At 62.4% G+C, this 14449-nt stretch overlaps 2 protein-coding genes across 2 annotated transcripts; both read left to right on the top strand.

The window, feature by feature from the left end:
• The first annotated feature begins 26 nt into the window (after nucleotides 1-26).
• Nucleotides 27-6661, top strand: UBE2Q1 (ubiquitin conjugating enzyme E2 Q1). Its single transcript, XM_050327953.1, has 13 exons — nucleotides 27-387; nucleotides 979-1083; nucleotides 1318-1422; nucleotides 1544-1594; nucleotides 3134-3274; nucleotides 3815-3899; nucleotides 4333-4393; nucleotides 4826-4916; nucleotides 5012-5070; nucleotides 5322-5370; nucleotides 5530-5625; nucleotides 5762-5828; nucleotides 6239-6661. The coding sequence occupies exons 1-13, from the start codon at nucleotides 103-105 to the stop codon at nucleotides 6268-6270; spliced, it is 1227 nt and encodes a 408-aa protein (XP_050183910.1). The 5' UTR covers nucleotides 27-102; the 3' UTR covers nucleotides 6271-6661.
• A 2708-nt stretch (nucleotides 6662-9369) lies between these two features.
• On the top strand, nucleotides 9370-13935 carry SHE (Src homology 2 domain containing E). Its single transcript, XM_050327949.1, has 6 exons — nucleotides 9370-10343; nucleotides 10982-11108; nucleotides 11908-12216; nucleotides 12631-12781; nucleotides 12878-12997; nucleotides 13427-13935. The coding sequence occupies exons 1-6, from the start codon at nucleotides 9951-9953 to the stop codon at nucleotides 13611-13613; spliced, it is 1287 nt and encodes a 428-aa protein (XP_050183906.1). The 5' UTR covers nucleotides 9370-9950; the 3' UTR covers nucleotides 13614-13935.
• Nucleotides 13936-14449: the final 514 nt, after the last annotated feature.

The following is a 14449-nucleotide window of genomic DNA, read 5'->3' as shown; positions in this document are numbered from 1 at the left end:
TTCCGGCGGCGGCACTTCCGGGAGCGGGGCCGTCCCGCCGCCATCTTGGGCCGGCCGGGGCTGCGGCGGCGGCGGCGGCTGGGCAGGTCCCTCCATGGGAAGATGCAGCGGGCGGGGCCGGAGGAGGCGGCGGGGGCGCAGGCGGCGGCGGGGGGGCCCGGGCGGAGCGGCGCCGAGGTGGCAGCGGCCCCCGCCGGGCGGCTCCTGAGGCGGGAGCTGCGGCTGCTCGAGTCCATCTTCCACCGCGGCCACGAGCGGTTCCGCATCGGCAGCGCCTGCCCGGACGAGATCAGCTGCGAGTTCGTGCCGGGGGCCGGGGCCCGCGCCGGCGCCTCCGCCTCCCGGGGGCCGCCGCCGGGGCCGGTCCGCATCCACTGCAACATCACGGTGAGGCCCCGGGGGCTGCGGGGGCGGCCCCGGCCCGGGCGGCTCCCCCTCCCGTTCTCCGCCTTCCTCGGTTTTGTGTCGGGGGTCCCTGACCCGCCCGGTGAAGGAGCACCCGCGGATCCTCCCGCCCGCTCTGGCTCCTCCTCGCTGGGATTTTGGGGGTGCCGGGGTGCGGGTCCCCTCCTGCATCGCGGGTCCCGCCTGTTCTGGGGCTCCGGGTGAGGAGCAGCCGAGCCTGGGAAGAGTCCGTGCCCGGGGCTCTCCAGAGGGCGGGCCGGGAGCGCTGCCGGAGGCTCAGCCCGGGTTGGAGGGGCTGCCGGGCTCTTGTCCCGCCGCCGCTGGGGCAGAGCTGCGAGGGGAAGGACCCCTGGGCAGCCCAGGATGCCCTCGCTGTGCTGCCCCAGGCATCAGTGGTCCCGCGACCACCGGAGAGGCCGAAACGCCACCCCCCTGGGCCGGGGGTGGGAACAGAGCGGGGCTGTGCTCTGCCCTCAGCCCCGGGACTGTCCTGGAGCAGGGACATCCCTGTGGCCCGGTCTCTGTGCTCTGCCACGGCCTCCCTGCCACCAACACCCCCTGTGCTCCCCCCAGGAGTCTTACCCAGCCGTGCCCCCGATCTGGTCAGTGGAGTCAGACGATCCCAACCTGGCAGCCATCCTGGAGAGGCTGGTGGAAGTCAGGAAAGGAAACACGCTGGTGAGGGGCTGTGGGAGAGGGGGAGGCTGGCTGCCTGGGGGGGCAGATCCCTGCTGGGTGTCCCCTGCCACCCGAGGTGGGGGTGCCTCTGCCCTCCAGGAGTTTGGGAGGAGCAGCTCTGGCTTTGCCTGGTGCTGGGGAGGGGTTTGGTGCTCGGAGCAGGAAGGAGCAGCCCCGGGGCAGTTGGGTGTGGGGGACTCTGCCCCTCCCTGACCCTCCCTGCTCTCCCCACAGCTGCTGCAGCACCTGAAGAGAATAATCTCTGACCTCTGCAAACTCTACAACCTCCCCCAGCACCCAGATGTTGAAATGCTGGACCAGCCTCTGCCGGCAGAACAGGTGGGTTGGCTCGGGAGGAGGTTCCTGGAGCCCAGCAGAGCAGGTCCCTCTGGAGGCTCCTGGGGTCACCAGAGGAGGAACACAACATGCTGACCATGCCATGTCTGTCCTGTCCCCGCAGAGCACACAGGAAGAGGTGTCCTCTGAAGAGGAAGATGAGGAGATGCCAGAGGTGGGTGCCTCCTCGCTGTGAGAGGAGACACGCACAGGGAGGTGCTGAGAGGTGTGAGGGCACAGGGACAGGGCCTGGGAGGAGCTCCTGGAGTGCAGGCAGGGAAGTTGGACAGTTCTCAGCATTTTGCTGTGTTCACAAACCCCAGGGGGTGCAGAGGCCAAGTGGCACAGCCGTGGGGGTGAGCTGTGAGCAGAGCTGCCTGGACAACATCTGCTGTTCTCCAGAGCCTGACATTCCCTCAGGAGACATGGGATTTCCAGGTTGCTGTTGCTGGCAGGGGAGTCACCGTGCAAATGGGACTCCCACAGGGGGGGATTAGGTGGGGTGGCTGAGTGAGCCAGTGAGCTGATTGCTGGGAGCAGCAGAGGCAGCCACCCTTCGCTGCAGGCTGGGGGCATCATGCTGCAGAACCCACAGGCTCTGGTTGTTTGGTTTGCAGTTTGGAGAGCTCTGGAAGTGGGTGGAATAATCTCGAGTCTCCATGGTGACGTTTAGCGATGCCTTACACTCCGGGGTGTGAGTGGCACGGGCACTGAGTCAGCAGTGCTGTGCAGCCTGGGGGCAGGTCACTGAGCAGCAGCACCCCAGCAGGTTGTTGGGGGTCAGCAAAGTTAATAGGTTGCTAAATCCAGGCTGGCTTTGCCAGGGGAAGAGGAGAAGGGTTAAACTGGCACCAGCTCGCGGCTCTGCAGCTCTGCTGCTTCATGGCAAATCAGGGCTGTGTGAGGCCTCACACTCCTGTGGGCTCCAAAACAAATCCCCAGGAGCTGAGCATTCCCCCTCCTGCCTCCTGCTGATGTCAGGTGTCGCTGTGGAGGGGGAGCACTCTCATGCAGAGCGAAGGTTTCGTGCTGAGAGGTGGGATTTGCTGGGCTGTGTGGAGCAGCAGAGCTCCCTGGCACAGAGATTCATTATGCAGGTTAATCTCGAAGGATTTTCTAGGAGGATCTGTTCTCCGGTGTGAGAGTCTAAAAATGTCAAAGCCCTTCCAAAAATGCTGCTCAACTAGAATAGCTGTGGGCAGCCCGGAGAGGCCGGAGTAAACACTTGTTCTGAGGATTTAGTGCCAGGGTTGGAGCTGTGCATTATTTCCACAGCCATTTCCAGGCAGCTGAACCCTGTGTGCGTGGGGAGAGATCTCTGCAGTGGGCCCAGATGAATGCAACTGGTTTTTACTGGTCATTCACATCGGGGTCTAGCGCTGATGAGTGGTGGTGTGGGAAGGTGGGAGGGGCAGAGGCTCTGCTAGGGGCAGGTACTGCCTCAGGGGCGTGCTGAGCTGATCTGCAGAGAGCCCCCAGACACACTGAAGTGTCCCCTCTTGCTGAGGGGAGAACAGTTCTTGTTGAGCTTGCATGAGCCCCGTGCAGTGTCCAGGCCTTGTGTCTTCCATTCTGTCTGTGCCTCAGATCAGCACTGGGGGCTTTCAGGGTGATAGAGTTGCACTGGGAATCCTTCCTGGGTCAGGGCAGCTCAGTACTCAGAGCAGGGGGGAGCCAAGACACATCTCTTTGAGGTCTCCTCTTCCCTTCCCAGGACACTGAGGACTTGGACCACTATGAGATGAAAGAGGAGGAGCCGGCAGATGGGAGGAAGACGGAGGATGAAGGCATTGGGAAGGAAAACTTGGCCATTTTAGAGAAAATAAAAAAGAACCAGAGGCAAGATTACTTAAATGTACGTGTCGCCTGGCAGGCAGGCGGGTTGGGGGAGCTGAGGGACCCAAAGGCAGGAGTGACTGAGGCACCTGCCAGCCCTACAGCCCTAAATCAGGGGCCATCCCCCAGCCAGAGGTACAACAGTGGCTCTCAAGAGCTGGGGGGGCTGAAGCAGAGAAGTCTGTGAGCTGTCTCTGCAGCTCCCAGAGGGTGCCCCCACGTTATTGGTGCCTCGTGGGGTGGCCCTCCTGTGGTGAGATTTGGGGCTCCCCCCTGCCCCCAGGAGCTGCACCACACCTGAGGCTCTGGAGGCAGCTCTTGGATTTTGCTTTTGTACGCCTGGGCTGAGATTTTTAGACAGCAGAGAGCACACAGCATTTCTGCTGCAGCTGTGCTGCCTGGGGGGGCATATTTGGAGCAAGGGGTGGACTGAGAGGTGAGGGGCAGACCAGTCTGGTACAGAGGCTGGACAGGGTTGTAGCTCAGGTGTTGACCTCGTAGAGCAATGGCCATGGTGGGTGCAGCGTAACAGTGCAATTCCCCCTCCCCTCCCTCACAGGGTGCAGTGTCTGGGTCTGTGCAGGCCACCGACCGGCTAATGAAGGAGCTCAGGGATATTTACCGATCACCAAGTTTCAAGGGCGGTGAGTGCTGCGGGGAGCTCCAGGGAGGAGGGTTCCTCCTTGTTCTGAGGGGTGCCCAGTGGACCTTGGAACTGTTCTGCTCAGCTGGGGGGAGGATCTCTGGCCTTTGGTGGCTGTGGCTTTGTCAAGAGCGAGCAAAACCTCTCTTTTGCCCTGTCTGTTCTCTGTAGCTACTGGGTGGAAGTGAGGAGCATGGTGTGGGTTGGAGGATTATCTGGCTTTGAGGGGGATGATGCTCCTGTCCCTTTTCTGAGCCCAGGACTCAGGGAAAGAAACTACTGCCCTCAGGACTGTCCTGGATAAGTGCTGCTTTCTGTGGAGGCACTGCCCACGTGAGGTTGTGCTGGAGGGTTCAGGGGGTTTGAAATCTGGATGATGCCTCGACCCCCTCTCGTTTTCCCCCTGCAGTGACCCAGCTCTCTTCTCCTTGCAGGATACTATGCAGTTGAACTAGTGAATGACAGCCTGTACGATTGGAACGTCAAACTCCTGAAGTAGGTGGTCCAGCTTGGGTTTGTGCAGTTTTGGTGGGTCTTGGTGGTGGGACCAGAAGGTCCCTGTGAGCAGAGGGGACATGAGCAGGACAGGGCAGCACCCAGCAGTTTTTGGGTCAGCCTCTCTCAGCTGACTGAGAGAAGAGGGTGATACCACCAGGGAAAGGCGAGGTAATGTCAGGGCTCTACAAGTCTCTGCTGTTCCTAGAGTCGGGAAAGAGGTGCATCAGGCAAACCCTGAACTTTCACACCCTCCAGACACCAGTGCTGCCTTTTCCTTGGGCGAGGCAGTCTTTGTTTTTAAACTGGCAGCTGCAGAAGGGGTGTGATGGTCGTCTCTGCAGAGCAGGAGCAGAGTTCTGGCAGCCCTTGCTGCCGCTGCCCTGGGTGAGGGCACAGGGTGAGTGACCGTCTGGGGCGTTCCTGCCGCAGGGTTGACGAGGACAGCGCTTTGCACAATGATCTCCAGATTCTCAAAGAGAAAGAAGGAACAGATTTCATCCTCCTCAACTTCTCCTTTAAAGTAAGGCTCCCCCGCTCCTCAAGAGGCACTTGCCTGGGCAAGGCATCGGAGAGCACACCGTTCTCAACGGCTTTGCTTCCCTCCTCTCATTCCAGGACAACTTTCCTTTTGATCCACCATTCGTAAGGGTCGTGTCCCCAGTGCTGTCAGGGGGGTGAGTAACCACCTGCCTCTCTCTGCTCTCCAGAGCTGCTTCCTGCAGCAGCTTTCACTGGCTTTATCCAGCACCATGATCTCCCTGACGTGGGTTTGCCGTTGGGAAGCACGGACAGGGATGGTGGATTTTTTTTTTTAGTGTATATTTTTTCCATCTGAGATCTAATCAGAGATGTTTCACCTCTGGAGCGGTGGGTGGGTGCAGCTGTATCTGTTTCTGCAGTAATGTCGTCTGATTCCTTCCCCCAGGTACGTTCTGGGTGGCGGTGCCATCTGCATGGAGCTGCTCACCAAACAGGTGGGTTCTGGTCCCTGGGGGGGCTGGGGGAGCTACTCTGCCTGCCACTCTCTGCATTCCTGCCGGGTCCTGCTGTGCTGGCACAGCTGGGGGAGGCTGTCTGGCTGTGTTGGGCACAGCCCCCAGGTGGGTTTGGCCTCAGCCCTGTTGGTCCCCCAGGGCTGGAGCAGCGCCTACTCCATCGAGTCGGTGATCATGCAGATCAGCGCGACGCTGGTGAAAGGGAAAGCACGAGTGCAGTTCGGAGCCAACAAGGTAAGTGAGGCCTGGCTGGTGCAGGAGAACGGTGGCTGGAAGGGGAGAGGCAGAGGGAGGCACAGCCAACTTTGGCTATGGGATGGCTCACCTGACATTCCCGCTGGACTGATCGTCTCTCTGCCTTCCACTGCAGAACCAGTACAGCCTGACAAGAGCACAGCAGTCCTACAAGTCCCTGGTTCAGATCCATGAGAAGAATGGTAAGGGCTGAGAGAGGGGACCTGTGTTTCCCCTCGCTCATTTGGGCTCCCTGGATGAACTGCCTTGGTTTTACCCTGCTCCAAGTGTGGAGGTGACCACACATGGGAGCAGCTGCTGGAATGCAGGGCTGGGTACAGCTGCTGCCCTCCCCGACGCCCAGGGCTGTGCTCCTGCAGCTGTAACTAGAGGCAGCACCTCACTGAATGCTTGGACTTGATGATCTGAGAGGTCTTTTCCAACCTAAACAATTCTGTGATTGTCCACGTGGTGTTGGGAGGTAACCCAGAGGGAAAGCCTCCCACTAATCAGGGAGACGTGGCCTTTTGGAAGTGGAAGAGCAGCTTTTCCAGGCACAGATTCCCATTGCCCATGCAACTTCTTCCCTCACGGATCTCTCTCCTCATTCCAGGCTGGTACACACCACCCAAGGAGGATGGCTAGTGCAGATGCTGCAGGACCAATCTGATTATCTTCTGGATGCTCTACTTGGATCTTACTGATGCCTCTTGGCTTTCTCCCAGGATGTAATAACTCTGCCTGTTGCAGGACAATACTGGCTGTTCAAAACTCTAAATAAAACTGTTTAAGGAGTTGGACTGACCCAGAACACTTGCTGGGCCCATGCTAGCAGGCATTCTTGTTAAAACAAACTCGAGCCTCTTGTATCGCTGGAAACTTTTGACTCTACTCCAGTCTAGAGCGTCCTCCTTACCTATGCTATGGATTTAATTTATTTTCTTATTTCATGTACACTGCTTTTTTTTGTTACAGTGTATGATGGATGTGTATGGAAAATGTATCTTTGGAGAAAAATTACAGTTTGTTAATTTGAGAGTGCTGGTCTAACTCATTCTTTCCAAGCTGCTGCTGGGTGGGTTGTGCCCTAAGAACTCTGCTGCAGCCCTGGTCCCAGGGTGGGGAGATGGATGGAGCCACGGTGAGCCCAAGCCCTGCAGGAACAGCTGGAGCAGCTGCCTTGGAAGAAGAAAAGCCCCTGTCTCCCCTTGGCCAAACCCGTCTCTTCATGAACGGCCAGCTCTGAACTCCAAGCACAGAGGGGGGATCTGAGCCTGTCCTCTGCCATGCAGTGGATGTGGTTTGTGGGTGCAGCCCAGGGCTGCCAGCTCCCACCCCACACTTCTCACTCTCCTCTTGCCCAGCAGTGAGATGAGCAGAGACCCAGCCGGGCCCAGCCCTGAGGTGGAGCCCTCTGTCCTCTTTCTCCCCACTAACCATGGTGGAGGGGGCTGAGCCCCTCGTCCCAGTCCCTGCTGTGCTGTGGATGCAACAACTGCTGCAGGGAGGGGAGTGTGGCCAATGCTCTGACCACCATTGCTCCTGAACCTGCTCGGTTCATTTTTCTTTCCCTCCTTGAGCTCCTGCTCCTGCTCACCTTGCTGCTCCAGCCCTCCATGGATGGTGTTGCTGCATTTGTGGCCTGTTGCCTCGAATCTCCCCAGCTCTGTCTTAAGTCTGCTGGAAGGAGATTTGGGTGTCAGAGCAACTCTAACTTGGGCTGTGTCCTCGGCTGGAGGGCAGAGCTGACGCACTGGTGTCAAAGCTGGGACCATGGGTATTAATTCACTGTGTTTAAATAAAAGTTATTAGAAAATCAAAGGGCCTCAGAACTCCATTATCTACTTCAGCAGCTGGTCCCCTGTCCTGCTCGATCCTTGGAAATAAAAAAGATGCTGTAGGAGGGGGATTACTGATGGCTGACATCAGCTGGGGTCTATTTTTAAGTGCTTTGCTGAAGGACCCGAGGGTTTGTGATGCTGAGCAGCTCTGCCTTGTGTCCTTCTCCACCCCGGACCAGGGGCTGGGAGGAACTCTACTCCTCTCTTTAGCTCAGGAACCTACTGGGGAGGGTGTTAAGCTGGTTTAATGATGGTGTAAAATATTTGGGGGGGTTCTCTTTGGTGAGGTGGGGGCTACTCTGCTAAGCCTGGCGTTGGGTTGGGATTGGGTGCTCTGAGTTGGCTCACAGGTACCTACTCCCAAATCCTGGTGGCTTTCCAGGCTGGGATGAGCAGAACTGAAGAGGGCCCCGCAGGACCCTCTCTGTCAGTGGAACGCTGACCTGGCAGGCGTCGGGGCTGGAAGCGCAGCAGGAGCAGCCTGAGCTGGCGTCTGGCAGGCGCCTGCTGGGCCCGTTTGTTTGCACCTGCCTGTCCCACTCCAAGCTGGGCTTGGCGCTCGTCACCACCGTGATGGCTCAGCGCTTGTTTTGTGCATGGTGGTGCCATCTGTCACCACTGCCAAAGGCGGTCCCACCCTCTCCTCCCCTGCAGGAGCTGGCAGAGGACAAGGATGCGGGGGAGACTTCCCAAAGGAGACGCGAGGGTGGCAAATCAGTGGGAGAGCCACGGCAGCACCAAACCACCGAGAGGGTGCTGTGTGTCTGTCCTGCTGAGGCCCTGCAAGTGACTGAGGGAGACTTAAGTCTGCCAAGGAAAGAAAAGGAACCGGCACCCAAGGGAAGCAGAGTTTTTCTTGAGCTCGAGAAGGCAAAGCTGGAGCCGGCTGATATCCCACTGGCAGTTTGAGTGCCAGCCCATCCCTGCCAGGCACATCTTGCCCAGCAAGGAAACTGCTACCACTTCCTACGGCAATGCCAGCACCCAGCACCTCCCTGCACCGGGACGTGGGCAGTACGTTGCTGTTTGGGGTCGGTTCTCCCAGTGATCCCTCACAGAGAACCCTCCCCGGGGAGAGGGGAAGGAGACACGGAGGAGGCAGCTGGTCTGTGGGGATGTTCTCCAACTCCTGTAAGGAAGAGGAGCCTGTGTCCTGATCCCAGACTCCCACTCTGGGGACTTGGAGAGCAATTTTACCTGCAAAACCCCCTCCCCATTCCGTGTTGTTGCAAAGGGATGGGTAAACGCCCCGCGGCGCTGCGCGGCCCGGCAGGAAGCCAAACCGCTGGGCTCAGCTGGGATTTTCCGGCAAGGTGTCAGCACAGATCTTGGCTGGTGTGGTGTGAACCGCGGCCGCGGCAGCAGAGAGTGCATTGGCGCTGTGCTTGTGACCCGTCAGGCTGTGCACAAGGTCCTTGTACAGGGGGCTGTGCACAGTCTTCATCCATAGGGTCCATAGGATCCATGCCTAGGCTTAATCCATAGCGCCCACGCTCAGGTCCCATCCATAACGCCCATAAATTCCATCCATAAGGTCCACTGGGTCCATGCGCGGGCCCCACCCGTAGGGTCCGTGCCCAGGGGCTGCACAGGGGGCCCGCGCACGGAAGTCTGTGCTGTCCGTGGGGTCTCTGGGCGAGGATCCGCACGCAGTGTCCGTCAGTGGGTTCCATGTGCAGCTCCTCTCCCATCAGCCGGGCAGGGTCCCGAGGTCTCCCAGCCCCGTCGGGACGCCCCCCCCACCGAAGCTGCCCTGCCTTCCCACGACTCCCCCTGTCCGCCGGGGCCGCGACCGCCTGCCCGGCCGGTGCCTCGCTGTTCCCCGGGGCCGCCCCCTCCGGATCTGGGCGGGGAGCGCCGGCCCCGCCACCCCCTCCGGCCCCGGCCCGGCTCGGCCCGTCCCGTCGCCGCCGCATGGGGCCCCCCGGGCCGGCCTGACCCCTCGCCGAAGCCTCGTCCCCCCCGGAGACGGGCCCCGCCGAGGAGCCGCGACGGGACCCCCCGGCTGCCGGGACCCTTCGGAGCACGGAGAGACCCCCCCGGACCCCGTCCCCGCGGGCAGGGCACCCCCAGAGCCGCCCCGAGACTTCCCCGGACGGACCCCCTCTACGCCCGGCGAGACCCCCCGACTCGACCCATTGCTGGAGCAGAGAGCCCGGCCCCCTCCGGAGCCCTTCCGAGGGGCGAGGGACCCCCGAGGGGACGCGGCCCCTTCCCCGGGCTACGGGAGTCGGCACGCCTGGGACCCACCGGCTGTCCCCGCGGGGGCGAAGGACGCCTGGAGCCCCCTACGAAGGCCCCGGCCCCCCGGCCCTCGTCCCCTGTCCCGGGCTGGCCCCCGACCGCAGAGGATCCCTTTTCCGGGACTGGGGACACCCGGTCTGCCCAGTGCCCCCCGGCTGAGCCTGCCCTGAGCCGGCGGGGCGGCCGCGGGGTGTCGAGGAGCCCCGGGGGGGCTTCGGCATCCTGCACCTCCCCGGCCCCATGGCGGCCAAGTGGTTCAAGGAGTTCCCATCCAACCTGAAGACGGTTTCGGAGAGGGCTCGGCCGAGCAGCGGGAGCCTCGGGAAGAGCCGCAAGAATTCAACCGCTGAGCTCGGGGGCTGCCGGGCGGCAGGGGGTGGCAAGGAAGGGGGCAGCCGGCTGTCACGGGACAACCTGCAGGGTCTGCTCCAGGCCGCCACTGGGAAGATGAGGAAGAACTCTCGAGTGGAGGGGGGCACAGCGGAGGGACCCCCCAAAACCTGCGGTACCTACATCAACCGCCTCATCAAGGTGGAGGCTCCCGAGAAGAACGGGAAGGGGTACCCTGGCCCCTTGCCTGCTGGCCTGCCTGCCCCCGAGCAGGACAAGGGAAAGACCCCCAAGACAGAGACGGTAAGGCAGGGAGTGAGGCGAGGGAGGGGGAGGACACTGTGGGGAGCCGGCAGCAGTGGCAGCTTTAACCGCTTTGGGCTTCTGACTCATTAGCCCGCTGACTCCGGTCTTTCATCCCACTCGGCTCCACTGCTTTCAAATCCCTTCAAAGCTGCCTTCATCCCAACTGCCCTTCATCAGCCAGGCGAGGGTGAGGGTGAAAGGGGTCACTGGGCCTCCTCGCCACGTCCCGTGTATCCCATCCTGCCTTGACCCCAGCGCTCAGCTGCTGGTTGAACAAAGGCTGATGTAAAACTTTTCTGGGAAGCTGGACTTTCACCCCTGCACAGCCTTTGGGGGACTGGGAGCTGGCTGTGGGGGGATGGGGCGTTGCTGTCACACAAAAGGGTCCCAGAGTTCCCCCCCAGGCTCCTCCCCACCGCTGAGGTGCACAGGGATGGACACTGCCCACACCCAAAGATGCCACTGGGTGCACCCTCCTGGGGTTGTGGCGTGGCTCCATTTACCCCAGAGGAGCCACCACCCTCCCCTGGGGACCCCAGTGTCCTGTTCCCAGCTCTGTGTCAGTGGCATCCCTGTCACCCCTGCTGGGACCCCTGCCAGCCCCCCGAGGCCAGCAGTGCCTGTTCCCTCCTCAGGTCATCATCCTGGAGGACTACGCCGACCCCTACGATGCCAAGCGCACCAAGGGGCAGCGGGACGCCGAGCGCCTGGGGGAGAACGACGGGTACATGGAGCCCTACGACGCCCAGCAGATGATCACAGGTACGTGCCATGTCGAGCTGTGCCTCGGCACCACAGCGGGCACCGCTCCCCGGCCAGGAGTGCACAGCAACCCTTGGAGCCACCCGGCACGGGAGGCTTCGGGAACAGGAAAGCTGCTCGCCGCTTCCTGCGGCTGCGTGGGGCCAGATAAGGAGTGGGAGCAAGGCCGGACGCTGACCTGTGCCCGCTGGCCCCCTGACCGCTGCCACGACCCGCTGCCACCGCCTGACAGGTGCGTATGGTCCGTGCAAAGCCCTCAGTGCCCCCCACTCGTCCCAGGGTGGGGGTACCGCCCCCGAGACTCCCCCGTGGCCGTGCCCCCCATTTGGCGACCCCCCAGACCGGCGTGGCGACCGTCCAGCTGGCCACAACAACAGGAACTGACTGGGCCGGAAGCTGGAAATAAAAGATTTGCTGCTGATGGTTTTTTTCCGTGCGGGGCAGCCCAGGCTGTTTGGCGGAGACCGGCGCCGTGGGGAGAAGCAGGGGGCCAGGAGGGGCGAGCCCCCCGGGGTGGCCTCCAGCGCGGCCGGGCTCCAGCCTGGGGTGTAGCATCCTGCCCCTGCAGGGCCCAGCTGGCCCCACCACCCTGGGGTTGTGCCTGTGGCGCCAGGGCCGCGACAGCAGACCAGGCACCGTGAGGATGGGCCCCTTCCTGCTCCTGCTCCTCCCAGGCTGGTTCCCGATGGGGCATTCCCAGTATGGGGTCCCCCCCATGCACATCCCTCCCCAAGGGCTGGTATTGGGAGTGGGGGGTCTCAGGGGACACATCCTGACCCACCATCCCTCTCCCCCACAGAAATCCGTCGTCGGGGCTCCAAGGACCCCCTGGTCAAAGCCATCCTGCTGCTGGACGGTCCTGGCGAGTCCGGGGACGGGGGTGCCAAACTGGAGCCAGCCAAGCGGCCGGGGGGCAAGGAGGTGGCAGGGAAGGGGCCACAGCTCTACGACACCCCCTATGAGCCTGGGGAGGGGGTGGCTGGGGGGACCCCCGAGCGCAGGGTGAGGGCCAGTGACGGGCGCTTGCCCGAGAACGACGAGCGCCCGGCCGGAGAGTACGAGCAGCCCTGGGAGTGGAAGAAGGAGCAGATTGTCAAAGCACTGTCAGGTAGGGGAACAGGCATGGGATGGAAATGGGGATGACAAAAGGGATAGGGATGGGGACAGACCTAGCAGGGCTTGACGTGACAGGACAAGTTGCTCCCATAAGGGGCAACTCAGATTAGATATAAGAAGGTTTTTGTGCTGAGGAGGGTGGCGAGGCACTGGCACAGGTTGCCCAGAGAGGCAGTAGATGCCTGCAAGGTCACGTTGGATGGGGCTCTGAGCAACCAGATGTAGCTGAAAATGTCCCTTTTCATGGGGTTGGACCAGACGGGAACAGGTACATGGATGGAGAAGGGGATGGAACCGGGGCTGGGGAAGGTGCTGGGGCTGGGGCTAGGGACAGAGCTAAGGGTGGGGATTAAAATCGGAGGTGGCCTAGAAGGGGTTTTGGAGGCTCACATCTCATCCTCCCCAGTCCAGTTTGAGGGCTCAGAGCGTCCCAAGGAGGAGACGCTGCGGCAGCACCTACGCCAGAAGAGCTGGACCCCCAAGATGCTGAAGCCGGCGGGGGCCGAGCACAGCGAGGGGGAGCGGGTGGACCCCGCCCTGGCACTGGAGAAACAGCCGTGAGTTGCAGGCTAAGCCGTGTGTGAGAAACGGGGGGCGAGGGGTGCCCAGGGCTTTGCCGCGGCTCAGCATCCCGTCCCCGGTGTCCCCCACAGCTGGTACCACGGGGCCATCACGCGGGCTGAGGCGGAGAGCCGACTGCAGACGTGCCGGGAGGCGGGGTACCTGGTGCGCACCAGCGAGACCGGCAGCGGCAAGTACTCCATCGCGCTCAAGTGAGTGTCGGGGTGGCCACAGAGGCGGGGGGGTCCCGGCCCTGGGAGGGGTGGGGGGGCGTCCCGTCCTGGGGGGGATGCAGCGAGGGGTCTCACCCTGGAGGATGCCGCGTCAGGAGCCCCCCCACTGGTTGTTCACACCCGAGCCCTGATGGGGAGGGAGCACCCAGATCCTATGGGATGGCACCCCCAGACCCACGGGGGGACCCCAGGCATCCTGGTGTGGCACTGGGGTGGGGGGCGGAGGGTGGCGTGTACCCCTCCCCGGCACATTGTCAGGAGCGCCAGTGGCGTTTCCTTCCTGAGGAAGTGGAGCCCCTGGAGCTGAAACAATCAGAGCAGGACGGGAACAAACAGGGGTGGATGCGGCCGCGGGGCAGGCGGGCGCCGGGGGGCCGGCGGCAAAGCTGATGCCCGCTGGCCGCCCAGGACCAGCCAGGGCTGTGTCCACATCATCGTGGCCCAGACCAAGGACAACAAGTACACGCTCAGCCAGGCCAGCGGCGTCTTCGCCAGCATCCCTGAGGTCGTGCACTACTACTCCACCGAGAAGCTGCCCTTCAAGGGGGCCGAGCACATGGCCCTGCTGCACCCTGTCCACTGCAAGCTGCATTAGTGCCCGCTGATGCCTCCCCAGACTGGTCTGCGACCCCCACCCCTGCTGCACGGGGCAGGCCTGGCCACGGAGATGGCCGTGTGCCACGGGGAGGGTCTGGCCGCGGGGATGGCCACGTGCCACGGGGAGGGTCCAGCGGGAACCCCTCTGTCACGCCATGGCCTCGATCCCGGACTCCAGCAGGGCTGTCAGGATTTTGCCAGGACGAATCCTGACCCCCCCTGTGCCAGAGCTGACGGGCCATGGGGCTGCCCAGGGTGGGGGAATGCAGCGAAACTGGGACGTTTAACGATGTAGTAAAATAAACCTGTTGGCTGAGAAAGGCCAGTGGTCCTGGAGGGCTGGGATGGGGCTTGTGCCAGCAGGAGTCGCCACAGTTTCGGGTGCCAGGGGTACTGGGGCTCCCCCAGCCACACATGTGCATCCTGCCAGGCTTTTTATAGCAGGGGGCCGGTGGAGGGGAAGGGGAACGCTGTCCCCAGGGCGCCTGAACACCCGCTCCCCTCACCCTGCGGTTTCCTGCCCGGGTGCAGCTGCAGCTCCCTGGGGCGTTGCACAACCCAGCGTGGAGTGGGCACTGCACAGAACAGGGGGCACAGCCTGGGGGTTCATGGCATGGGGTTTGTGGGGGGGGAGGTGCACAGCACAGGGGGTACAGCCTGGCAGGCACTGGCAGTACAGGGAGCACGCCGTGGGGGACACGGTGCAGTTGGGGGGCACAGCAAGGCAGAGGGTGCATGGACTGGGGTTACACAGCCCCCTCTCACCCCCCCACACTGGAGTGACTCCCAGGCAGGGCGGGGCTGCAGTGATCCCTCCATTACTGCCTCCCACAG

Source organism: Myiozetetes cayanensis, unplaced genomic scaffold, assembly GCF_022539395.1.
Source record: "Myiozetetes cayanensis isolate MyiCay16 unplaced genomic scaffold, myiCay2020 scf35, whole genome shotgun sequence".
Taxonomy (NCBI): domain Eukaryota; kingdom Metazoa; phylum Chordata; class Aves; order Passeriformes; family Tyrannidae; genus Myiozetetes; species Myiozetetes cayanensis.
This window is presented reverse-complemented; position numbering and strand designations above follow the sequence as displayed.